At 45.4% G+C, this 25,628-nt stretch overlaps 1 protein-coding gene across 5 annotated transcripts in view; it reads right to left on the reverse strand.

Moving 5' to 3' along the window:
• Nucleotides 1–25,628, reverse strand: part of FAM193A (family with sequence similarity 193 member A) — a 974,920-nt gene that overhangs the window by 173,592 nt on the left and 775,700 nt on the right. For 4 of the 5 annotated variants that reach the window (XM_069632109.1, XM_069632106.1, XM_069632108.1 and 1 more), the window contains 2 exons: nucleotides 10,727–10,954; nucleotides 9,949–10,098 (listed from right to left, as the gene is read on the reverse strand). In XM_069632109.1, coding sequence (XP_069488210.1) covers nucleotides 9,949–10,098; nucleotides 10,727–10,954 — 378 coding nt within the window. The remainder of the gene's footprint in view (nucleotides 1–9,948; nucleotides 10,099–10,726; nucleotides 10,955–25,628) is intronic. The other variant, XM_069632107.1, reaches the window with a different exon arrangement.

Consider the following 25,628-nt stretch of genomic DNA (forward strand, 5'->3'; position numbering starts at 1 on the left):
TGTGGAGTTGTCCGATTTAAGTGCCATACTCCCTGCAGAAAATACCTTCCTTGCCCATCCATCTACTCTTTTGTCGTCCCTATCTGGAAGGATGGTAGGATAAGCTGCTTGCTTAGAAGTTGCTGTAGCTGCTTGTACCACCAGACTCTCTGGAGTGGAGTGTTTTGACAGGTAGTCTGGTCAAATTCTTCTTCACAGCCGGAATGGTTTCTGGTGTTTCCCAATTTGCTGCCCGTTAGGCAGGAATTGATGTAGTAACCCTGGGAGAGACTACACAACCCTTGTCCTCTTGGTATTAGGTAACCCGCCTTTTGGTATAGGTCTGTACTACACAAGTTGGTAGTGTGATTGAGCAACCAGACTTATCTCAAGTGGGGTATATGTCAGCTGTAGAGCTGTAGCAATTAAATCCACCAATACAAGTAGCCAAGTAACACAAGGTTTATGTAATAAATAATTATTTAACAATAGTTTTTAAATAAGCATTCTTTAAAAAGGGCACTATATGTAGCAATCAAATACACTTTAAAATACTTGTTCAGAATCAATACAAAGCTAGTAGATACTCTGTAGAGATTCTTCTTACACACTTCCTACAACCTGAGGTGACTTCACTAACTAGGACAGTATTTGCATTTATATATCACTAGTACACTTTGTAAATTATGAGGTTTGTAGAAAGGAAATATTAAAGGAAGGAAAAAGGTTAAACAGGTTCTCAGAGCATGTGAGCACTTTATATCTTCCAATGAAGTCTAGATAAAAAACATTTCCAAGCAATATTAGTTTAAAACCAATGCATCACCTTTGAGGGACAGTAAGAATCAAAGTCAAATGGAATAGAAGAGTCTGCTGGGAGCCAGTACAGCCAAAGTCAATTGGAGCAAATTCTATGGAGCTGAGGCCACTACTTGGATAGTTAAAGTCTTGCACAGAGTTAGAGAGTTAGTTGAAGAAAAATCACTGTAGGGTCACAAGCTGTTACACTTGTGAAGGGTAGAGCTGAAATCAACTCTTAGCAAAGCAGCTGCTGCAAGTCAACTGAGAAGAGCAAGCTACAGAAACTGAGGTAAGTACCCCAAGTCAGAACAGTACCTTTGGTGAGAAGAAGAGGGTCCAGCTGGCTTCCATCAGGTTGCAGCGATGCAGAACCTGTGATCCTGGGCCTCAGTCGTGGGGACAAAAGGAAGGACGTCTGGGGACTAGCAGCTACTGGCTCCTTTTGGATCACCAGCACTTTGCGGTTTCAGCGCTCGGTAAACAGCACCACTGAGGATCTTGGACACCGGTTGGGCTTCCTTCACTCCTTGAGTCCAGCACTCTGGTGAAGGGACTCTAGCTTTAGTCGGCCTGCTTCTGGAGGGTCCTGAGGAGCTTCTGGCCAGCTTACAGGCATTGCACTCGACTACAGATTCCTACCACTAACCCAAGTGAAGAAGTCGTCCCTTCTGGAGCTTCTCTTGTGGATCACAAAAAGGAGTTTCAGCATGGCAGCAGGGCTTCACCGGGCAGTTAACGGTCCAGGAGGATGCAACAGACTTTTTCCCGGTTTCTTCATCAGGTAATTCTTCACAGTGGTCGACTATCTTCAGTCCCAAAACTCTCGCTTTTTAAGCAGGTTTCTGCCATTCATGCCCAGTCTAGCTGTCACTCAAACAGCAGGGTGGCTGTCCTGCAAGGACAGCCAGCCAGCCAATCAGGACTGGGCGAATTCAGGTTTCCCTAGAGACGAAGAACAGGGGAATTTCGGGCACCTCTCACTTCCTGCCCTTCCAGACACTGGAGCCAGAGGTGGGTGTCAGTACTGAAGCCTGCCAAAGGCAAAACAAATGGATGGCTCAAAACCTGGCTTGGCGCTGAGTAAAATCCAAGAAAGACCTCACAACCAGAAAATGGCGAAAAAAGGAGACCGGGGCCATTTTGACAAAATGGTCACTCATGGGTGCTATACTACAGTTGAGGATTCAGTCTGCGGTAGAAAAGCAGAATGGTAGGACAATTAAACCACTGCCACTAGCCATTTAAAGTAGTGAGAGTAACATGTTACATGAGTAGGTAAGAAAAGGGGCTGCTAAGTAACCCCTCCAGCACAACACATAAAATGGGGTGTGCTGGACCTACAAAGAGAAAAGGTAAGTAAAGTCAATTTCACTTTACTATTCTTGGGAACTGTAGTTCACCCAAGAAAATGTATTTAAACCTTACAAGAAATCTAAATGATGTTTGTGACACTGCACTGAAGGTGCTGTATGTCACCATACAAAAATCAGATGCCTATGGAGTTTGTCAGACTCCAAAAACAAAGGAGAAACATAATCCAAATTAGATCAAAACATATGAGAGAGTGTGAAAAAAAGCTCACTCACTTCAGGGTTAAAATGAAAAAGTCCTAAAGTCCAGCAAAAGACCCGCGGGTCTCTACGGTGGGAGGAATTAAGCACCAAAATGAAAATCCTCCCCAACACTGCCACACTTTCTTGCAGAGCAATGTGAAAAGGTAATATAGGATCGGACTGAACTCTTATCTAGAATGTCTGTCAGATCATCCTGTTTGAATGGTAACGGAGGCCTACTCCACCCCATGTACTCTACTACCTTGGACATGAGCTGTCTATATGACGCATCAGCATGCTCCTTTGCCTCTGGTCTTCCAAACTTTAGCTCAGGTGAGGTGTCCATCCCATTGGCAGTCTGCAGGTTGTCATAAAGGTCCCTCAACCTTGAATTCTCAGAGATAAATCTTTCGGGTACATTTGGCGTACCATACTGGAGGCCAAATGGTGCGTCATTATCGGAGGGTTCATTCTCCTCATATATTGAGGTAAGGGACTTAAAATAGTCCTTTCTTGCTAAAGGCACATAGGTCTTTTCAGGCATCAAGCGTTTAATGAATAATGAATTTTACGCTGGAAGAGCAGCCTAAACTTTTTTCACTGGTGCCATAGGATTTGATGGAGCACTCTGCATCGATGGCAGAGCCAGCAATGATGCCTTTGGCGTACAAGTAGACGTTGAGGGTTTGGCTGGCATCAATGGTGTCGATGACCTCGACTTCTGCTTTCGGCTCGAAGAAGACTTCGATGACACGTCATCGGATTGGGGCCTCAATGGTTCTCGATGAGAATCAGGCCATTGTCCAGGGCGTGCAGGATTTAGGTTGAGCCCTTTCCTTCCCGGCTTCTTTGGAAGCCGTGATAGGAGCATGGCTTGGAGGCTTTTGTTTTTCAAATATTTTTAGCATCTCTGCTCTGAAAGCCTCCCACTCGGCTGGTGTGGATTTCTTAGTGGGGCAAGATACCCTCTCAGGGGAAGCATCCGACAAAGTCGAAGAAGGCAACCTGTGGTGCCTCTTTCTGGACTTCGACAAGGTGCAGTGGGAGCCATTCCTCTATCTCGACCTCTTACCTTTCTTTCTTCGAGGAGCGTCACCTCTCGCCTCGTCGGTCAAAGGTTTTTTCATCGGGTAGATGATTTGGGGTTTTGAACTACAGTCAATCTCCCGTTTCTATCTATATTGGTTTTTTATTGCGCAAAATCACCCGAAGGCCTCAGAGCGCTCACATGGACAAGCACAACAGAGAATATAAAGCCTTTCAAGGCCTTTCCTGTCATCAACTGGCACTTGGAGCAGTCTGAGGTGATATGCTCCACTCCAAGGCACCATAAACATATACAGTGAGGATCGTTCAATGACCTTTTCGACTCTCAATCTCAACACTTCTTGAACCCGGTCTTCGGGTAGTCTGTGTCGAAGAAGACATACTCAATTTCTCTAAGCTTTTTGAAGTAAAGGAGCACGCGGTATTGCTCGAAGCGATAGCATTTGCAAAAAAATGGAACCGAAGCCAACGGGCGCTGTGCGTGCTAGATATACTTCGATCGCATCATCCCGAGACGGAGGCCCTTGAGGACATCGAGTCAATGGCATCGACGCACAGCGCCCTCTGGCAAAAGATTTTTTCCAAAGCAGCTAAAGCTGGATATCGAATATCAAAGATGAGGAATACATGGGAGGACACAATCGATTCGAAATGAGACAATGTTGAGATGGGCTACCCAGGAACAGAGCGTTCTGCGATGGCACCACGCATGACTTTGGATAATTTATGGAAAATCCAAGCAAAGTCAGAAAGAGTATGGTCTCTGCTGTGTGCTTGGTGGCCAACGTGTGGGAGCGTAACCGAATGAGCTAGTCGTCCAGATAAGGGTAGACGTGTATGGCTTTGTGGTGTAGGAGCATCGCTACCGGGGTCAAGGATATTGTAAATACCCTTGGAGCCGATTTGAGGCCGGAAGGCAGGGCCTTGAACTGGTCCCTGGACGACTTCAGGTATTTGTTTAGGCGACTTAAGACTAGGATCGGTGATCACCCTCTTGACTTCTTCCTTACCAGAAGGCATCATGAGTACACTCGAGCCCCAGAGTAGCTGAGGGACAGGTTCTATTGCCCTTTTTCGTAGCATGGTCTGAACTTCCTGTAGCAGTTGGGCCATGTGAAGTTCTTGATGCACTATAGGAGGAATGCAGGGGCATTTGTTTTGAAACTCCAAAGCGTGCCCTTACTGAAGAAAGTCCAGTACCCATTTTTCCTTGGTAAATTTTCTCTGCTGCTTGAATTCGAAAACCGGCCTGCCACTGGGGTGTTAAAAGGGGTGGCGCAGGTCCACAGCCGGTACAGGCCTGCTTGAGAGTCTGCATCCTGGACGGTAGACAACTATGGCCTTCACTGCTGTAGGACTGGGAGCGGCCCCTGTAGGCCTCTTGGGTGGTGGAGCAGGAGGGCTGACGATAGGGAGTAGTGTACCCCTTGGAGGACCTGGAAACTCTCCCCCTCGGGGGAACGCAAGGACACCTCCTTTGCTTCAGGGTCCCCAGAGAGCATGCTGTCTCTGTGTCAGTCTCGATAGCCTGGAGAATCTCATCTACTACCTTCCGGTTGTTTCCATCAAAGGGCATGTCCACAACCTTAGACTGTACGTCCGCTCTAAAGTTCGTGGCCTTCAGCCAACCCTTGCATCGAAGGGCACACCATTTCCCATCTGGCATAAACCTGAGTCCACAATATCAAGCATGACTGTAATGGCGTGATCCGAAGCCACCTAGCCTTCCTTGAATAGGGCCTGTCATCAGGAAGGAAAGATAGGCCCAAGCTTATACCAAAGCTGTCATAACAAGACAGGATGGAGAGGGCGTTGGCAGCCTTGATGGTAGAAGCTGCTGTGTAAATTATGTGCTTGCCAGCCGCATCCAGCTTCTTCGCCTCCTGGTCCGGAGGCTCCATGGACAAAGACGAGGGGGTGGAAGACCATTTTTCTGGCGGCAGCAGACACTGCAGAGTCCAGCAAAGGCTGCGATCGAAGACACTTGGGAGCTGAATCTGGGGCCCAATAGTTCTTCTACAGCCTGTCCTGCTTCAATGGCGTGGCACTTCATAATGGCCAATCCGTCCCCCAAACGTCATGCAACAACGGAACAGACACAGTCTTCCTTGAGGACTCTAGTCATTGAAAAGGGAAACCTTCCTTCTTCTCTTCTGGCACCAGATTGAAGAGTTTGGATGCCTTGGTGATGGTGTGGAAGGAGCCACTTTTGTCAGGTTGTGAGGCCGTGTCGGGCTTGTCAACATCGAGGTTCCCAGTCAGCGGGAACATAATCCTCATACTCATATAGTGCGAGTAGTCATGGTATTGGTGTTGGTGCCAGTGTCTTTGCAAACTGGCTCGTCTACCAAAAGGGGTCAAGGCCCCAACCCGAGATCCAGATGCAATACGCCCCCTGTGGCTGGTGTCGGCTGACACCCAGGTGGCCTGGGAGGAGTTCGGGCCAGACCAGGCACGGGAGCAGTAGGTAAGGGTTGCTGAATCTCAGCAACCAAAGTATGCAGGGTGGTCAGGATGTCCAGTGACATATCCGTTGGTACAGGAGGGAGTGCAAATGGGGTAGAGACTGGCAGAAACCCATTGGAGGGGCAAATGGCTGGAAAGGCTCATGATACTGAGAACCCTCCCTGGCCTGCTTCATTATCTGAGTAGAAATCCTCCAGAAGGTCGTCCTCTGAACTGGTATAGATGTGAGGAGATTTCCCTGGCGATCCCACAGGAGCTGGAGGAGCCACCCTTGTTGACTTTGGCAGAAAATACGAACAGTAGCAGCAAATCCCTCACTCTACTAGAGTCCTTCAGGAAGGAGTCGACAATCTGATTCTGCAGAATGGGTGCCGCCGACGAGGTTGTGGTTGGTACTGCGGGCCAAGGACTCAAAGGTAAAGAGACCCCTGGAGTAGTCCGTGTTGTGAAGGCAGAAATGACAGTCGCCGCCAAAGTTTTTGTCGGCAAAGGAAGAGCAGATTTCATAAACGTGGTCTAGGTCGTTGACGTAACCGTCGACGAGGTGGTGGTGGTCGTAGTAGACCGAGTTGTCGTTGACAGGGCTCTCGTCACAGACAAAGATGGAGGAGCCATTGATGGGTCTCCAAAAGGTCTTTCCTTTCGAAGTCTTGCGCTTCGAAGACTTGCGCTTAATAAGGACATCCTCGCAGATGGAGGGAAAACTACCAGCCAGTAGTCTAACCGTCGACAGAGACCGACCCCTTGCCAAACGTGATCCCGCAGCAACCTTCGAGGGAGCAGATGAAGCGTGGTATTTTGCCTTCTTTTGGCTCTCCCCAGAAGGAGCATCCTCAAAGGACTTCAACCTCTTATTCTCAGAAGGGGTACGCTCATGGGACCGTCCGGTCGGGGACATGGTATGACTGTGCCCGAATGACACGCCTGAGGCCTTCCCGTGTTCGACCCAAGCCACTAACCTCCGGTGGCGAGCCATCCTGGTCTTCGACGAGAAGCCATCGCAGATGTCGCATCCGTTCGCGGTGTGGTCCGGATGAAGACTAGGGAACTTGAGGCAGCGATCCTCGACGAAAATGTTCTTCAGCCCGCAGTCTGAAGAGACTCTTCTTCGCCACATAGGACATGGTCGAGGTGAGATCTAGGCCCAATCAAAGATAGAAGCTCCAATGGTGAAGACTATCTTTGCCGACAACGGGCTGCTGGTAGTCATTGCATGTTGGTTGAAAAAATATCCCAAAAACAGCAGAAAATCCCCACATTTCGAAGAACCAAGCACAAGGACTCCCAACACTAGAAGTGTGCAGTAAACATCTGAAGATGGACACCAGGGGAGGAGCTTAGGTTGAATGTCATTGGCTGGGGGCAGTATGACCCAAAGGACAATGATTAGCTATAGAGAAGACTAGCAGTTTTTAGTTTTAAGTCTAAAGCAAAACCGCTTTCTTTTTATTGAGGATTGCCAGCCTGACAGGGAATATGCATGAGCATGTTATTCCATGCAAGACCCCAAACTGGAGAACTGTATTTTTGTAACTGGCCATCTACATTGAATTTGATCCTACTCGCACTCACACTGCTCCTCCACATACCTTGATTGGGTTTAGGCTAACAACTCAAAGATCCCTGTTCACCATAACTAGGGTGACCTAAATTGTGGCCCCCATGCCAGATTCTAGAAATCCATCTTAACAGTTACAATGTAATGTACTTGCTGTTCTACCACTTGAGACTAACCACATTTAATTGCGGATAGGTCACATGGCTGAGAGCCACCTTGACATTGATCAGTCAACTTTTGGTTGAAAGTCCAGAGATTGAGATGAAAAACAAGCCTATCCCAGTGGGAGTGCCAATGAGGTCTGGGTGGCCTGACTGACTCAAATCTGGATAGAAGGGCTCATCACCCAAAGGGCAAGAGCTAGGGGAGTAACCTATAGCCACTGATCACATTTCAGTCTTTTCCAGTTTGTGAAGATATGAGGGAGCAACTGAACTATCCCCACATTTTTCTGACTCAAGGCACAGACTTGCATCTGTGCCCTGTGAGATGACTGGGTTAGTAGCAGTTGGTGCCATTGGGTCAACACATGTGACAATCTACTGAATACTCAGCAGCCATTAGTCTACTCTGAAAGACAGAGGAGGGCCCACATGTAACAAGACTGTACTTCAGAGAAAGACTAGAGCAAAGAAAACACCTCAGGATTGCAACCAGTGTTAGGTTACACCAGTTGGCTGTGCCTCTGCACGATCGAGGGTTCAAAGAACCGTTCCTAGATTGGAATAAGCCACCTCACCAGGTTGCTCTAGTGACAAGAAAGCTACTTACCTTCTTCCAAAGTTCCTAGGAAGGGCGCAATGGAAAACCATTTACTACGTCAAAGTAGGCCAAAAAGGTTTGTGCCTCAAAACACTGAAAGTACAAAGCATAAAGATCCAACTGTGAATGCTTTATGGCATGAGGGTAGAAACAGAAAGAAAAACTATTAGAATCTGAGCTGTTCATTGATGCTGCAGTCCTGTCCACGGAGAAAAGTAAATGAACACTGGCCCACATCTGCTCATGCACCAGATGCTATTTACTTCTGTTTTACAATACTGCATCACATGTTTGATAGGGCACTGTTTACCATACATATGGAGGAACGGTGACAGGATGTAGGGTGGAACATGGCCTTAGGAACAGACTTATTTTTCAGCCCTTGTCAGCCTAAATGTATTGCCAAATGGAACTTTTAAATTCAAGCTGCAATCAAAATGGGCCCAAAAGATGTGTTTCCATGTCCATGGAGTATGTATGGGCAGATGCAATGGACTATGCTGGCCAAATCAAGCCATTATTACATTCTTCTGTTAGTGTTGGGGATTTTCAACCTTATGGTCAGACATTCTTGTCCAACACTGTATAGATACATTAGCCAAATAAATCTGATAGCACCTTCTTTGAGATGCACACAAAAGGTAGCCAAAAAGGAAATCTCTAGGCAGAAAATGACTGAATTAATGAGTGTCTATACTTTGTCAAAAGGAATCAGATTATTGAAAAAAGAACCAAGGAGGACTATCTTGGCATAGACCAAGATGATACTGAATAGCAGTTTCACAAGGAATATATGAGTGAGATGACCAACAGTGCTCTGGAATACCTGCCAGTCATTTGGAGAGCCAAGGAATGAGGACTTTCACATCCAACAGGTTACTTTTGGTAGGGTAGTACACATTGGAGAACATTTTACTTTATTGAAATGAAACTTTTTTTCTCATTGTATTAAAGTGTACAAGTAAACGGATTATAACCTTCTGGACTATCATGTTATCGTAAGTACACACAGGATATGAGATCAAAGTAGAATTGCTTGTCTTTTGCCCTCAAGTACCTATTGCCAGGAACTGTAAAATCTTCCTAGATAAGTTCAACATTCCACCTCAACAGTAATAAACAGTTATAACTGGTTTCATAAATGTAATAATCAGGACAAAATGCATCTGAAAGCTAACGGCAATCAATCTGGCCATTGTACACTTGTAGAAAATATTTCACTTTTGACAACTATAGCTGCGCCTAACGTCTAACAGTCTTGATGACACTGCATCGTGAAAAGCATTGCTATACATATATTGAAGTTTGAGCACTTTAAGAGTAAAATAGTGCTTAAAACTCCAACTTGCGCCAAATCAGTCTGAAAATTATTTTTGACTGATTTTAAACCTGAAAGTTCAAAATGAAATTGGCAGAATAAAAATACTCCATGTCTTACATGCCATACAAAGTAAACATTACATTTAGAATTTTAAGCATAGGATTACTTCAATGAAGAAGGTAAAAAAACAAATAAAAATATAATCTCTCGGGAGAAGAAAAAGCATTCAAATTTTATGGTGTTAAAGCATTTGATGGAAATGTGTTAGTACCAAATAAAAATAAATAAAAAAAAGAAATAACATGCTTGACATCTGTAGCAGTTAAGAAAAAGCAGACAAAAGTGATTGTAGCAGGTTTGGATTACTTCCAGAAAATAAACAAAAAATATATACTGCTTTAAGAGTTATGGGGTGCTATGCACCCAAGGGTGCTCCCAGACATTGCTGGCCCAATGCTAACCTGCTGCTTCTCTGGTCCTTTTCTGTCCGGCTCAGCTTCTGCTTTGTCTTTCGGCTCCACGGCTGTGCTGGTGCAGGGTCCCTGCATGCTCCCCTCTGAGCCGAGCACATGGCTAATTATAATATTGATTGCTGGGCTCGCCCCATATTCCTATGCGGTAGCACATGGGTAATTATAATGTTATAATTAGCAAAGATGATATTTGTAATATAAAATAATTCATAATTATAATATTAGTATGTTAATATTATAATTATTTGTTGGGGTCAACCTGATTTCGGTGGAAGAATACCACTGAAGACATGTGTCAGGGTAACTTACTGTCTTCCATTGAGATCAGACCCCTGCAAATCCTAGGCACAACTGGAATAGCAGACAAACTCTTAGCTGCTGTTATTTTTCAAATGGTTAATTGCACAGTCTTGTATGGCACAGTTCTGTAGTTTCAGTTGATTCTTAGAAAATGTAAAATAACATTGTGTCTAAATGGTTTAGAAGTATCTTCGGCTACCAATTGTGGTTTTTCATAAATTGAGCTAAATCAACTATATATCATAGAGCAGTTGGAATTCTTCCACCCTTTACACCGCCAATTAATTTCAATAGACTACAGCAGACAGCAGAGTTGGTCATGTGGAATAAATCCATCTGTCAACCAACTGATTCGACTTGCATATCAAGCCGATGCTAACCATGATGAATTAACCTGAGACTTAAAACGTCATACTATTAACAACATATCTACAGAATAGTCTGAGGAACGGGTCATGATGCTCACCTTTCTTTGTTTATGCCTTGCTCGTTTAGCTGCTCGAGAACTGCTTACTGGTTTGGCCTCTGAGCTGTTTATAAACTGGAGTAAGTCTTCTACCTTTCGATGGTCAACTGCACTATCGTTTTCCAATAGATCTGATTTTTTAGGTTGCTCTTCTTTCCTCTTTGTTAGACGTAATCGAAGCTTTTCCCGCATTTCTGCATAATTTCGACTGGTTGGAGCAGCTGGTGGCTATGAAAATTAGATGAGAATTAAGTACAAACTACATTTTCAAGGCAATCTTGTAGAATATCAAAAATATACATTTGTCATTATACCCTTTATTTTGTTATTAAACACAACAGTGTAAAACCATAATCAGGACAGAAACCCAAAAACACGAAGTACTGTCTGTCAAATGGGGACGTGGGAAGTAGGGGTTGGGATAATAAACACCTCACTTAAGAGAGTAGCCGAGGGTGGTCAGCTATAAAGTTTGGAATAAGTTACTTACCTGTAACTCTTGTTCTCCAGCATTGGGATCTGTCATGAATTCACATTCTCATGAACATTCCCAGTCATGCATATTAAAGCAGTTTAGCTTTAAAGCTTAAAACTTATCACTTATATAGCCTATTGCTGTCACTTTGGTTCATACTGCCACAGCCAATGTCAGTCCTCCTTGGCTCCACCCCTAGTGGCCATCTTCAGATTTGGAGGCACACGTAATGTGGCAGTAAGAACCAAGAAGAGCCAGAGAGGGGTAGGAGGGTGGGTCACATGAGTCCATAAAAGATACCAACGCTGGAGAAAAGGAGTAACAGGTAAGTGACTTGTTCCTTCTCCAGCATTGGATCTCTGCATGTATTCAAATGCTCATGAACACGATTACACTGCAGTACATATACACAACCAATGGGAGGAGGACAGCTCTACAGAAGCAATTTAACTCACCTCTGGAACGCTCACCTCAAACAAATAGGTTGCAGAGCACTTCCAGGTCGACAAGGGACTCCTCCCTGGAATCCTTGTCAATGCAGTAGACGTAGCAGCCCAGCATATGTCGAGCAAGGGGGGAGAACAGCAGATTGGAACGCCATGGTAGAAGCTGCAACTCGGGTGGAATGCATCCTTGGTCTTCCTGGCAGGGGTCTTATTGCAAGTCGGTGGCAATGCAGTCCGATAGCCACCTTGAAATGGAAGACTTGCCAGGGCGTTGCCTTTGCCCACAGGTTAGAAGGCAACAAACAGTTGTGATGTCTTTTGGAACCTGTGTGTGTGTGCGATATAAAACATTAATGCACATGCCAACCAAGCAAGTGTAAGGCTCTCAGCTGGATAAGTGGGAGTAGCAAAGAAAACTGATACAAAGGTTCATTCAAGTTGAAAGCTGAGGGAAAATTTGGTATGAAGGAAGGATTTGTGCAGAGCACTATCCTGGATTGCTGAAAAAAACAGGAGTTAGGCAAAGTTTGTATGCAGTAACTTTTGGGTGCACTAGACAACTCTGACTACAGGTATAGGAACCCCAACATTTGGTATAAGCTTGTACTACACAGTTTTGGTAGCGTGTTCAGCAGCCAAGCCTATCTCAAGAGGGGTCCATGTGAGCTGTAGGGGAGTATCACAGAGATTCACAGTGACCAGTATTGAAATGAACTCTTACACACAAGGTTTCTTGAATAAACAATTATTAATTTATCAGTCAGTTAGAGTAAGCCTTCTTCAGAAGGGAGCAATATAAAGGTAACACAAAAATACACTTCAATACTGTACACTCTTAGTTTCTAAATCAGTAAAGAACCTTTTGGTATGCCACACAGGCACAACCTAAACCCTCTCGTGACTTCAATAGCTAGGGTGCTGGGGACATCAATATCTTACTGTTTGCATTTAGACTCTTTTAGGAGTTGGTAAAAGGTAAAGGTTATTAGAACAACAACAGACCACAAATATTCTTAAGCAGGCAAATACTTTTGGATCCCCAAAGAAAAGTCATTCAGTACAATAGACAAAGTCAATGGGCAAAAGTCTTATAAAGGATGAAGCAGTTCGGTTAGGTAAGTAGAAAAAAATCTTTGCACAATGTTTTAGAAGTCTTTGAAGAAAAGAAGAATCAAATGTAGGGCCACAAGGTGATTAGACTTGTGAGTAGTAGAAGATGCAAGCAACTCTAAAATGAGAGGTAAGTTCTCTCAGACTTTACAGTACCTTTGTATTGAAGAAAAAGTGCAGCAGATGACTTCTGCAGAGCTGCACAGGAACAGATCTCACTGTTCCTGAGCCTCAGTCGTGAGGACAAGAGGGAGGACTTCTGGGGTCTCCTGCAACAAAATGGGAAGGGCACCGCTCGCAACCAGCAATCTTTCCAAAAAGTGGCACTTCAGTGTTTCAGCTCCTCGGGACTACTGCAAATAGCAACACCACTGTTTCTGGCTGTGGAGATGGACTTTCCTTGCTTCTGGGGTCCTGCACTCTATTGAGGGGGCTCCGGCTTGGTCAGTCCTGCTTCCTGGGAGTCCGGATCATCTTCCTGGAGTTCTTGGCCAACTTAAAAGCAATGCACACAATCTGGTGTTCCTCTCCCTGGCTATACGGTTTCCAGCAGCAACTCTAGAAATTCAACCAGCTCTGGGAAGGTTGTCCAGGTGGCTTACTTTGGAGATGATTGGTCCCACCAACTCAAGGTGGAGAAGAAGTCCTTTCAGGGGCTTCTCCATCAATATGAATTTGGAGTTTCAGCACAGCAGCAGGGCTTCACCGGGCAAACCAACAGCCCAGGAGTTACAGCAGGCATCCTCTTCAAGTTCTTCTAGGTTTCCTTCGTCCAGTGGTCGACTCTGCATTCCAAACCAAACGTCTCGCCTTTTATTCAGTTCTCTCCCATTCATTCCAGCCTAGCTGTCAGTCACCGAGCAGGGGAGCTGTCCTTGCCGGACAGTCAGCCGGCCAATCACTGGAGAGTGCATTTGGTCCTCCTAGGAGACAAAGCACAGGGAGTTTCAGGCACCTCCCTCACTTCCTGCCCACCCCAGGCACCCTGGAGCCAGGAGGCAGGCTTCACTTGTGAATCCCGCCAAAGGCAAAGCGAACAATTGGACCAAACCTGGTTTGGCGCGTAGAGTAAATCTCAAGAAGGACCTTTCTGCAAACAAACGGCGAAAAAAAGACCAGGGCCATTTTGACAAACATGGCTCCCTTGGAAGCTTTAGTGCAGCTGCAAACGCAGCCCGCGGTAAATGCACATCACAGTAGTTAAAACAAAACCACTGCCACCAGCCATTCAGTGAGAAAAGGGTAACATAAAAAATGTTACATGAGAAGCTAGACAAGGGGGATACTAGGTAACCCCTTCAGCACCTTATTGTAAGGTAGTGTGTGCTGGGTCTAGAAAGTTACAAATGTAAGTAAAGTCAATTTCACTTTACTGCTCTAGGAAACAGTTTATCCCAGAGAAGGTATTTAAACCTTTGGGAAATCTGAAAGACTTCCCCTGTGCCACTGCACTGAAGGTGCTGTGTGACAATGTAAAAGATGATGTCTATGGAGTTTGTCAGACTGCACAACCAAAAGAAACAGAGTCCAAAATCACATTAAAATACGAGAGAGTGGGGAAAAAAGGGTCCCTCTCACTCTACAGGAAAAAAAAAACAAATCGAGTCCTCAAAATCCAGCAAAGTTGCTAGGGGTCTCTGAGGTGGAGGGAATTAGCACATTTCTGAGAATTCTCTTTAACACTCGTCCCCCCCCCCCCAGGCTAAGGGACAGGAGGATTTAATTCACCCCTGGATGAGTCTCCTTACTCCAGTCGGTCATACTTTCTGGAGAGACCATCAGCATTTTGGTGATTACACCCTGACCTGTTCTCAATGGTAAAATCAAACGCCTGTAGGCTGATTGACCAACTTAACGTGGTCCTGCAACAGTTTATACAAAACCCACTGCACATTTGTAAGTCTTCGATTTTGGTAGAAAAAGGATCGAAGCCCTAATGAGGGAGGCCATATGTTAACATTGAGCTATCAACGGGATCTGAGCCCGAACGAGGGAGATCCATGGTCCGAGCCCGAACAAAAGAGACCAAGTGTGAACATTTTGAGAGTCTCAGCCTGAAGAGGGAGATCCATCATTAACATTGAATCAAGAACTTGCGCATGTGAAAATACTAATAGGAATGGAACTTTGACACTTTGTATTGAAAGACAGACCCTCTGCTGTAAGAGACTGTTATAGGAAAAGGCTCTGGCAGAAGGCCCCGATGTCTATGCTTTGAAGTGTATCCGCGCGGCCGAGAAGCCAGAGTGTGTTTCACTCTGCCCTGTATGTTATTTAGTCCATCACCTGGTCCTTTGCTGGTCCAGGTGGTTTCTCATAACTACTGGTCTTAAATGTTTGTCTGTCTCCTCATTGTGTGCCTTTAAGCCTATGGGTCCTTGGTGCGCGTTATAAAGTATGTGTACAAAACCTGAACATGCCGCCTTGCTCCGTGCTAAAAAGGTGGGGTAGGGGAGCCAACTGCTCAACGATCCTGAAAAAACACTTTGTTTTTGCATACACCATTGTCCCACGCCATTTTGTATTTAGAAGTAAGGATTGGCAATAGGTTTATTAGTATAGGCCCTTTTATTTTGACAGACTAGGACTGCGTTATTTGATGGTTGTGGCTTGCTCCCATCCTTAGATTTAGGTTTAGATAGGTGTTCAATAAACACCCTTGCACTGTGATTACTTGTGTGTGTCTACACTGTTTGATACCATGCCTTCCTTACAGTGTCCACTGCCCATGAGCTGAGTGGTGAATAAAATTGGCTCCCCATTCGGAGAGCGAGTCGTCCATAGTTAGTATCACTTGAACTGGCAGATAGCGAAACAGATTTTCTTTCAATATGTTGTCTTTGGACCACCAGCGAAGAGCCTGTACCAGGGTTAGCAAAGCAACCACTAGAACGTTCAATTTGTCCGTTTGCCTGAAACCATTGCTTTGCTAACCACTCTTGCATTGGGCGCAAGCGCAACCGTGTGTGGAACTAGGCAGATGCATGAGGCCATCCTCCCAAGTAGGTGCACTGCTTTGCGTACGGTTATCTGGCAACCGGATAGATAGTGAGGCATTTGTAGCAGCATGTTCCGAACTCTTGTTTGAGGGGAAGACTAGGCCTTCCCTCGTCTTTATGACTGCACCCAGGAATTGTTTTGTCTGACCGAGTTTGAGACTTGATCTTTTCTCGTTGATGGAGAAACCCAATTGAACAGAAGGGTGATTGTTCTTTGGGTGTTGAATTCACAAATTTGAGGGGTCTCTCCTGTTAGCCATTCGTCCAGATATGGGTAAACTGGGATGGACTCTGCGTAGGTGCGCTGGTACTACTACTGCTGCTATTACTTTTGTGAACACCTTTAGAGCCAAGGCTATGTCAAAGGGGAACACAATTAATTGGTACTGTTCTCCCGTTATCTGGAGGCGCAGGTATTTTCTGTGCGCTGGAAACATTGAAATACGAATGCAAGCATCTTTCATATCCAATGTTGCCATGCAGTCCTCCTGCTTTAGAAGGGGAATCACTTCCTAAATGGAGGAGCGTTGTGGGCTCTGCCCACGGAACCGTCTTGTGTTGAAAGACCCCCTCTGCACAAACAGCTTGTTGGATAGCTGCTCAAGATACTTCAGGGTGTCATACTCTTCTATGGTGCTCTTAAGGCCACCCTCAACCGCCTTACCGCACAGGGCATATGGTTCAATAGGCATATTGAGTAACGTGGCCTACGTTTCAGGTTTAAAACCGGATTGCTTAAACCAGGCATGGCGCTTAAGCATGCCTTCGGCTATGAGAAGGCCTGCGTTGTCCGCGGCAACCAGTTTGGTAATAAGGATGCTGTGGGCACCTGCTTGCCTTTCGATACAGTCTTTAGGAGTTGAAATTTTAGAGGCTCTGGGGCCGTCTCAATCTGTAGTTGCAGTTCGTCCCATTTATGGCAATTGTAGCTAGCCAAGAGTAGTATTGTTGGCTATCCTATTCTGACAGGCAGTCGCAGAAGCCACGTTTCTGCCAAAAGTGTAACGTTGTGCCTGCCCTCTTCCTAGTTGTGGTGACAAACAGGGAGTTTGGTTTCTGCTGACCCCTGATGTATAAGAGGGTCGGTAGGGGCTGTTCTGAACACTTTCTTGTTGCAGGAATTGACTGCCAGAGTAAGGATTGGCGTTAGGAAAGAGGGCTGAATGAGTCTCTGAATAGATTGCAGGAGGGGAAGAAATTGGATTGCGGAACTCTCGTCTATAAGAATGTCCTCCACAAACTCTTAGTCATTTGGGCCCCCCTCGGTTTCTGGGGCCTCTTGTTAAGGAGAATTCCCATTTCTGTGCTTATTCCCTTCAACCTTAGAGACCCCCAGCTCTTCTGCTGGACTTTAGGACTTTTTAATTTTAACCCTGGAGTGAGTTAGCCCTTTTTCTCACTCTCTCATGTATTTTGATCCGATTTAGGTTAGATGTTTCCTTAGTTTTTTAGAGTCTAACAAACTCCATAGGCACCTTCTTTTTGTATGGTGACACACAGCACCTTCAGCGCAGTGTCACAGCAATCCTTTAGATTTCTCATGAGGTTTAAATACCTTTTCTTGGGTGAACTACCGTTCCCAAGAATCGTAAAGTGAAATTGACTTTACTTAACTTTTCTCTTTGTAGGTCCAGCACACCCCATTTTATGTTGAGTACTGGAGGGTTACTTAGTAGCCACTTTTCCTACTTACTCATGTACACATGTTTAAGTTACCCTCACTACTTTAAATGGCTGGTGGCCGTGGTTTCATTTTCCTACCATTGTGCTTTCCTACCACAAGCTGAATCCTCATCTGAAGTATAGCACCCATGGGTGACCATTTTGTCAAAATGCCCCAGTCTTTTTTCTGCATTTACTGTTTGCAAGGTCTTTCTTGGGTTTTACTCTGCGCGCAAAACCCGGGTTGACCCCTTTGTTCGTTTTGCCTTTGGCGGGCATCAGTACTGAAACCCACCTCTGGCTCCAGTGTGTCTGGAAGTGCAGGAAGTGAGGGAGGTACCCAAACCTCCCCTGTCCTTTGTCTCAAGGGTAACCGTTTGGGCGAATTCTCATAAATGTGCTAATTCCCTTCACCTTAGAGACCCCCAGCAACTTTGCTGGATTTTGAGGGCTTGATTTTATTTACCTGGATAGAGTGCAACCCTTTTTCCCATTCTCTCATGTGTTTTGAAATGTGTTTTACTCTTGTGTTTTCATTGGTTATGGAGTCTAACCAATTCCATAGGTATCATCTTTTCATTTGTGTCACACAGCACCCTCAGTGCAGTGGCACAGGGAAACCTTTTCAGGCTTTCCCTAGGTTTAAATACCTTCTCTGTGATAAACTACTGTTTCCCAGAGTATGTAAAGTGAAATTGACTTTAGTAGTATTTTTAAATTCCTAGACCCAGCACAACCCATCTTACAATAGAGTGCTGGAGGGGTTACTTAGTATCCCCCGTGTCCAGATACACATGTAGCAGTCAAATGCTACCCATTCCTCTCAGAATGGCTGGTGGAAGGGGTTTTACAAATAACTACCATGATTTGTCCCACCGTGAGCGCCGGTAGCGTTAAGTCGCAGGAGCCATGTTTTTCCAAGATGGCGTCTGTGCCTCCTTTGTTTAAATAGGTCCTGGTCTTTTTTCACCATTTCTTTTTGGAAAGGTCCTTCTAGAGTTTGTCTCTGCGTGCCAAACTAGGTTTGGTCCCTTTGTTCCTTCGCCTTTGGCGGCGGCAGGAGTGAAGACTGCCTCTGGCGCACGAGTGTCTGGGGTGGGCAGGAAGTAAGGGTGGTGCCCGAAACTCCCTGTGCTTAGTCTCCTAGGAGACCCAAATGCACTCTGTGGCGATTGGCTGGCTGACTGTCCAGCAAGGACCGCCACCTGTGGGGTGAGTGGCAGCTAGGCTGGAATGAATGGGAGAGAACTGAATAAAAGGCCAGTCTCTTGGCTTGGAAGGCAGAGTCGACCACTGGAACGAAAGAACCGAAGACAAGCTTGAAGAGGACGGCTGCTGCAACTCCTGGACCGTTGGTTTGCCCAGTGAAGCCCTGTTGCAGATCTGAATCGCCAAGTTCACCTCGACAGAGAAGACCCTACAAGGATGACTTCTTCCTTTGAGTTGGTGGGACCAATCAACTCGACAGTAAGCCACCTGGATACCAATCTCGGAGCTGGTTGCATTTTCCTCCGAGTGCTGCAGGAAACCTCATCACCAAGGAGAGGGAATCCAGTTTGTGTGCTTTGCTCACAGCCACCAGAATCAAAGAATTGTTAATTGCCAGCTTTTTGACCAGTCCCCGTGCAGTGCAGGAGTACCCCCACTCCCTGACGTCCTCCCTCTTGTCCCCACGACTGAGGCCCAGGAACATCGAGACCTGCAGCAACTACCAGGAACAGAAGTCATCAGCTGCATCTTTTTCTTCAATGAAAGGTACTGTGGAAATAAGACTGAGTGTACTTACCTCTCACAGTGAAAGTGCTTGAAACTTTTGCAACTCACAGGCCTAATAAGCTTGTGACCCAACATATGATGATTCTTTTTACAAACTACTTCTGAGAACTTTTGCAGACACTTTACCGTTAACTTATCAGAACCGCTTTATCCTATCCAAGACTTTAGCCCATTGACTTTGGCCTAGCCTATTGAATAGAATTGACTCTTCTGATGAACACAAAGTATTTGCACTGCCGAAGAATAATTGCAACCTTTCATGTTCTAATAATCTTTGCCTTTTCACTCCTCTTGAAAAGTATTCTGAAATAGTATTGAAGTATATTTGTGTGTTATTATATTGCCTCTTCCTTATGAATGTTTTATAAATGACAGATCAATAAATTAAAAAGTATTCATCAAAGAAACCTTGAGTGTAAGAGTTTACTTGAACACTTGTGATTGCAGACCTCAGTGTAACATTACTGCTCACATTCCCCTCTTGAGATGAGCCTTGCTGCTCAGCTCCGCTACCAAAACTGTGTAGTACAGACTTATACCAAATGTTGGTTTTGTTGTGTGTAGTGGTCCCAAAGGGTACCGCATACAAACTTTGCCTAACAGTAACTTGAATGCACCCAGTCTTGAATGGCTAGCTGTATGCCCATGCAGGAGAGAAAACCTGCTGTGTTAGTGACAGCTAGGCTGTGCATGAATGGCAGAAACCTGCTTAAAAGGCAAGGCTTCTTGGACTGAAAACAGAGTCGACCACTGGAAAAGACATTCCGAGGAAGAAACCGTGAACAAAGCTTTCTGCATCCTCCTGGACCACTGAACTGCCCGGTAAAGCCCTGCTGCTGTGCTGAAACTCCTTTTTGTGATCGGCAAGAGAAGCTCCGGAAGGGACTACTTCTTCCCTTGGGTTAGTGGGACCAACTAACCCAGAGGAAAACTTTGCTGGAAGACCGCCCAACTGGCTGTACTTCTTTGTTGCTGCAGGAACCAACTGCCAGGTGTCGAGAAAACGATGGCGAAGTGTAACGTCTGTAAGCTGGCCAAAAGCTCCAGGACGATTCTCAGGACCCTCCAGAAGCAAGACAACCCAAGCTTGAGTCACCTCACCAGATTGCAGGACTCAATGAGTGAAGGAAGCCCAACCGGTGTCCAAGATCCGCGGTGGTGCTATTTAGTGTACGCTGAAACCGCAAAGTGCCGTTGATCTGAAAAGAGCCTGTCGCTGCCGCCGACCATTGAATTGCTGCCGTAGGAGTCCCCAGACATCCTCCCCTGGTCCCCATGATTGAGGCCCAGGAACACAGGATCTGCATCGCTGAAACCAGACAGGAGCCAGCTGGACCCTCTTCTTCTAACCAAAGGTACTGTTCTGACTTGGGGTACTTACCCCAGTGTCTGTAACTTGCTCTTCGCAGTTGAGACTTGCAGTCTCTGCTTTTTCTAGAGTTGATCTCAGCTCTAACTTTCACAATAACAGCTTGTGACCCAAGAGTGATTTTTCTTCAACAAACTCTCTAACTTTGTGCAAGACTAACTATCTAAGTAGTGGCCCCAGCTCCATAGACTTTGCTCAAATTGACTTTGGCTGTCCTGGCTCCCTGCAGACTCTTCTATTCCATTTGACTTTGATTCTTACTTTCCCTCATAGGTGATGCATTGTTTTTAAACTAATATTGTTGTGAAACGTTTTTATCGAGACTTCATTTGAAGATTTAAAAGTGCTCACATGCTCCGAGAACCCGTTTAACCTTTTTGCTTCCTTTAACATTTCCTTTCTACCAACCTCCGAATCTACCAAAGTGTAAAAGTGATATATACATGCCATTACTGTTCTAGTTAGTGAAGTCACCTCAGGGTATAAGAAATGGGTATGATGCATCTCTAAAGATTATCCACTTGCTTTGTATTGATTCTGCAAAAGTATTTTTAAGTGTATTTTTATTGTTGCACACTGCCCTTTTTAAAGAATGGTTATTTAAAAATAACCGTTAAATAAATAATGAACCTTGAGTGTAAGTGTTACTTGGATACTTGCATTTGTGGATTTCAATGCTACAGCTCTATAGCTCACATTTACCCCTCTTGAGATAAGTCTGGCTGCTAAGTCACACTACCAACTTGTGTAGTACAGACCTATACCAATAGGTGGGTTACCCAATACCAAGAGGACAAGGGTTGCGTAGTCTCCCCCAGGGTTACTACATCAATTCTTGCTCAACAACTCTCGCGCCTAGAAACACTTAGAAACACTTGTGTACAGGTGTGTTAGAAATGACACATCATATGTTAAAATGTTCTGCAGTCTTGAGGTGCAGCTCGTTGTACTGGAGCCGACTGGCGACAGGGGAGTCGGCCACTGGCTGATCTTGATGGTCGGGTGACTGAATGATGTAGACGTCATCGTTGTAATATTGGTCTTGGTCACCCTGGTCATACTGGTCCCCTTGAGAGCCAGGATCAAGTGAACCTGAGGTGTATACCAATTATATGTCTTGGGAGGGGAGGGAAGGGGAAGCCGAGGGGTAGACTGACTGGAAATGCTGGGCTGAACGGTGTCCAGGTGTGCCTTCTTGGCTGTTGGTTCATCCCTAGCTACTCCTGTGTGTGATGGGCCCTGAAGGTATAATAGTTTTGCAGGTTGCCGGTCTATGAAGTCCACACCACAAAGGAGGACATCTTCCTCATAACCCTATCGAACCTCTCTGGGGTACACTCCGATGACTTTGGAAACACTCTGGGTGTAGGCTCCTTGTGGTGCGTGGTTCCTTAAAGTGTATAAGGGCACAGGGGGGCCTTAGATTTAGAGGGGCCACTATCTTGAGTACTTAAACAGTAGAGGCGTCAAAGTTTTAGTGGATTTCGACATCTTGGATTTTAAAAGAGGGCCCGGGACATGTTTCTTAATGAGTTCTCTAATTGTGGACCTAGTGGAAGGAGCCGTCCGAGCACCTTTCGACGCAAGCTATTCAGCGCCTGAAAGGGCTTTGGATTCATGCACTGTTAGAAACTGACTTGTGAGTCTGTTTTAGAAGCCTGTCATGCAGCGAGTGCGATGGCCCAGAGGACAGGATGTTTTAGAGAACCTTCCCTTTGACACTGCGTGGCTTTCAATGGTCGACAGTCAGCCGTGGGATGTGTGCTTGATGTGGCATGAAGTGTGCGTGCTTGAGCTGCCGGGTCTAGTCTCTAACAGGACTGCCGGCCTGTTTAATGATGTCGGGGGGGAAGAGGGGGTTCACAGGTTCACACGTAGGAGTCTTTCGGATCCTGTTCATCCTCGGCATCACTTAGGACACCAACGCTGCCAACATTGGAAGCTCCCTCCAAGTCAATGGAGGCCTCGGCCTGCAAGGCGTGGGCGGCCCAGCGTTTTGTTCTACGGTCCTTCAATGTCTTTGGTTGAAAGAGCTTGCAGGATTTGCAGTTCTTTGCGGGATGATCTCGTGGAAGACAGTGGTTACGCACCCTGTGTGGGTCTTTCCAGGGGTATTTCTTACTGTAGGACGGACAGAACTTAAAAGGTGTATTTTCCATGAAAAGGCAGCACGCCGAAGAGAAGGAAATGAGAAGAGATTAGGCATTCTCTAAGGTATGGCCACGCCCCAATAGTAAGAAAGTCTATAATAACCTTTTTCTAATCAAAGGCATCAGCCTGAAAACCCCTGCAAAGTAGCGTCCGACCATGATGGCAGGAAATGAATCTGAGGGACCTCGACGCGTGAAGGACCATGGGTACAATGGACGTCACTAGGGATAGTATTACTGACAGGCTCAGTCAACGTCACTTTCGAGTTTAGAAAACAGACTCCGGTCGGAAGCAGCTGCATTGAGTGTTTGCGAGTTTGGAGAGCAGCGCAGCTTGACGTGCATGTGTGCTCTCGTCTAGCCTCTTTTGCTCGTCACTGGTGATCATCTTTGGTGAACGCTGAAGGATTGGGAAACTGTGGCGCCAGCTTATGCAGCACATCCGTTGATCGTGGATAAGGGCCAAGATTCGAGGCTTGAGGTTTGAAGCGGCAGAGCGCTAATCTATTTGACTTACTACTTCATTCTCCCTGACAGCTCTTATGGTTTTTCGCAGAGCTGAACAGCAACTTGTAGTGTTTTCTAGTGACTTCCCGAGCGCATACCCTAACCATGTCCTCTGGGAAGCAGAAACCAGCCAGTTTCAAGATTTGTGCATGTACGATATATGCCTATTGCCCATACATAGCGCATATCTTTTAAACATTTTCAACATTGAGACTTTCATAGTCTCCAGGGTGGGGCAATCTTAATTATGGCAAAGTGGAGCCGAGTAGGCAAGGAACCCTTTGGCCTGCAGTCTTTCTTCCCACTCTATTCATGGAGGAAGCGCTGATCACACAAATATCCCATGCAATCCCAATCTGTATAGAAACCTGCAATTAGGCAGGGTTTCTAATATTTTTACAGTTACTGCCCTCGCTGTAATAAGGCCCTTAGTTACTTTAGTGGAAATTACTGTGCCAACAATGCCATACTAAAATATTATGTACCTGTAAAAAGCTGCTTTTCAACCATAAATATATATTATGTAATATATAGTTCAGTTTGCTTGTACAGTGTTAGCCAAGGGTTGAATAGAATGTTGATCTATAAAAGAACGAGTCGATACCTTAAATAGGCTAATGTTCACAGACATTCCACTGGCAGCACTGAACCAGCCTCTCTAAGGCAATGAATAGTTGCCAGACTCCCTCCAACCCAGCCCCATCTGCTCTTGCTGAAAAGCTTCCCAGAGACGAGCCAGGTTCTTGTCCCTAGTCAAACCCCACCCTTTCCTCTGGATTGTGATGGAACACAATCACGACAAGTTACTTGACACAGTTACCACACTGGGCTCCACGGGTCACAGGCCTAACACAAACTGACTGTATATCCCGTCTTTCAGACCTATAGAGACACAAGCCTGATAGGAAGATGAATGTGCTACCATGCATCATGTAAAGGGACTGGCCTGACATACCAAGCTTCAACTGGACTGCACATACAATGACTGACACCTAACCAACCCCTCCTGCCTTCCAGACCGCAGACTAATATGGTAGGCTGTTTCTTTTCCATGCTCTCCAGGTTCACTGACTCCTGCCCCACTTAACACAGTGTACCATTTAGACCTTGAAGATTGCAATGCGTTGGGGGCGTTTAACATCCAATACATGCCTTTCCGTGCAAAACTACAAATCAGGTGCAGACAGGCACAGATCATGGGGCATCTGCAAGTGCGGCTATGTAAGCTGCAATGCTGTGATGTTTTCAAATGCTTCATTTAACCTATGCCTGGGGAAGTGGAGACATTTCACAATAGATTACACACACAAAAACACACTTGTATTATCATTTTGTGGGCAATCCTCTATTTTATGGTGCATGTTACACTTTACCTTTTTATCACCCTTCTCTTCGAGAGTAAAATCTCAACAACACACACATGCTACCATAAACCCACCCTTTTCTCAGCCAGTTCTTCCCAATGAATGAACACCCCGCAGGTGACATCTCTACTCATGCAAGTCCAAAATATCAAATGGTACTAGTCTCTAAAATGTACAGCCCATACAGACCTGTCCATTAACTAAGCCAAATTATATATCCAGAACTGCCATTGAGTTGGTTAGGACTAACCAACTCATCACTTGAGGACTCCAGGGAGCAAAGTACAGAAGAGGGGCGTGGATCTGTAATGGTCAATACCATTCCACTGTCAAATGTTGTTTAACTAATGTAAATGGCACACAGGCATCTAGCAATAACAATGTAAATTATGTACAGCACTATGGAGGTTCTGGGACCTAGTTTATCCAGAAATTAAAAGAAAATATCCATGCACGTCCCTGGAAAGAGAATCATTAGTACCTGTGTCCCTAGTCACAACCCTTACTCCAAGATGATTATTTTTAGGAACCACCTCCCTGTTCCTCCTGCTGGGTATAAAATAGCCCTCAGGCTCACTGGGAATTCATGTTTTCTGTCTCCACTGGAGCCAAGTCTACAAAGCTCACTCCAGCATGCCAAGCATTTAAGTAGCATTATCTTAAGTAGTCTTGCTTTTATTCTCTATTATTTTGCCCTTATGGGCTATATTTGTTTTTCTACTCCTTGGGATTCTGCAGTGACCCATTGTATTTTTAACAGCTGCTGAGGTGGCACATGGTACGAAGACCTTAAACATTCCTGAAGAGGATTGAAGTCCCACTTGGTTAGGTACCTATTGAAGGATAGTGGACCTGCTGGGTAAACTAGAGTTCCTGCACCCTGTCATTTTGGTTCTCTTCTATTCAATAAAGTTACGCACAAATATATACGTGCTGGTGATCATGTCCGTTAGAAGGTAGGTTCTTTTATAGGCTCTATGTTCCATGTTTAAGCCTAGCTCAAGAAGGTACTTAATGTTTTAATCCATGGTAGTACAGCCATAG

This window comes from Ambystoma mexicanum, chromosome 6q (assembly GCF_040938575.1).
Source record: "Ambystoma mexicanum isolate Mex_15411 chromosome 6q, UKY_AmexF1_1, whole genome shotgun sequence".
NCBI lineage: Eukaryota > Metazoa > Chordata > Amphibia > Caudata > Ambystomatidae > Ambystoma > Ambystoma mexicanum.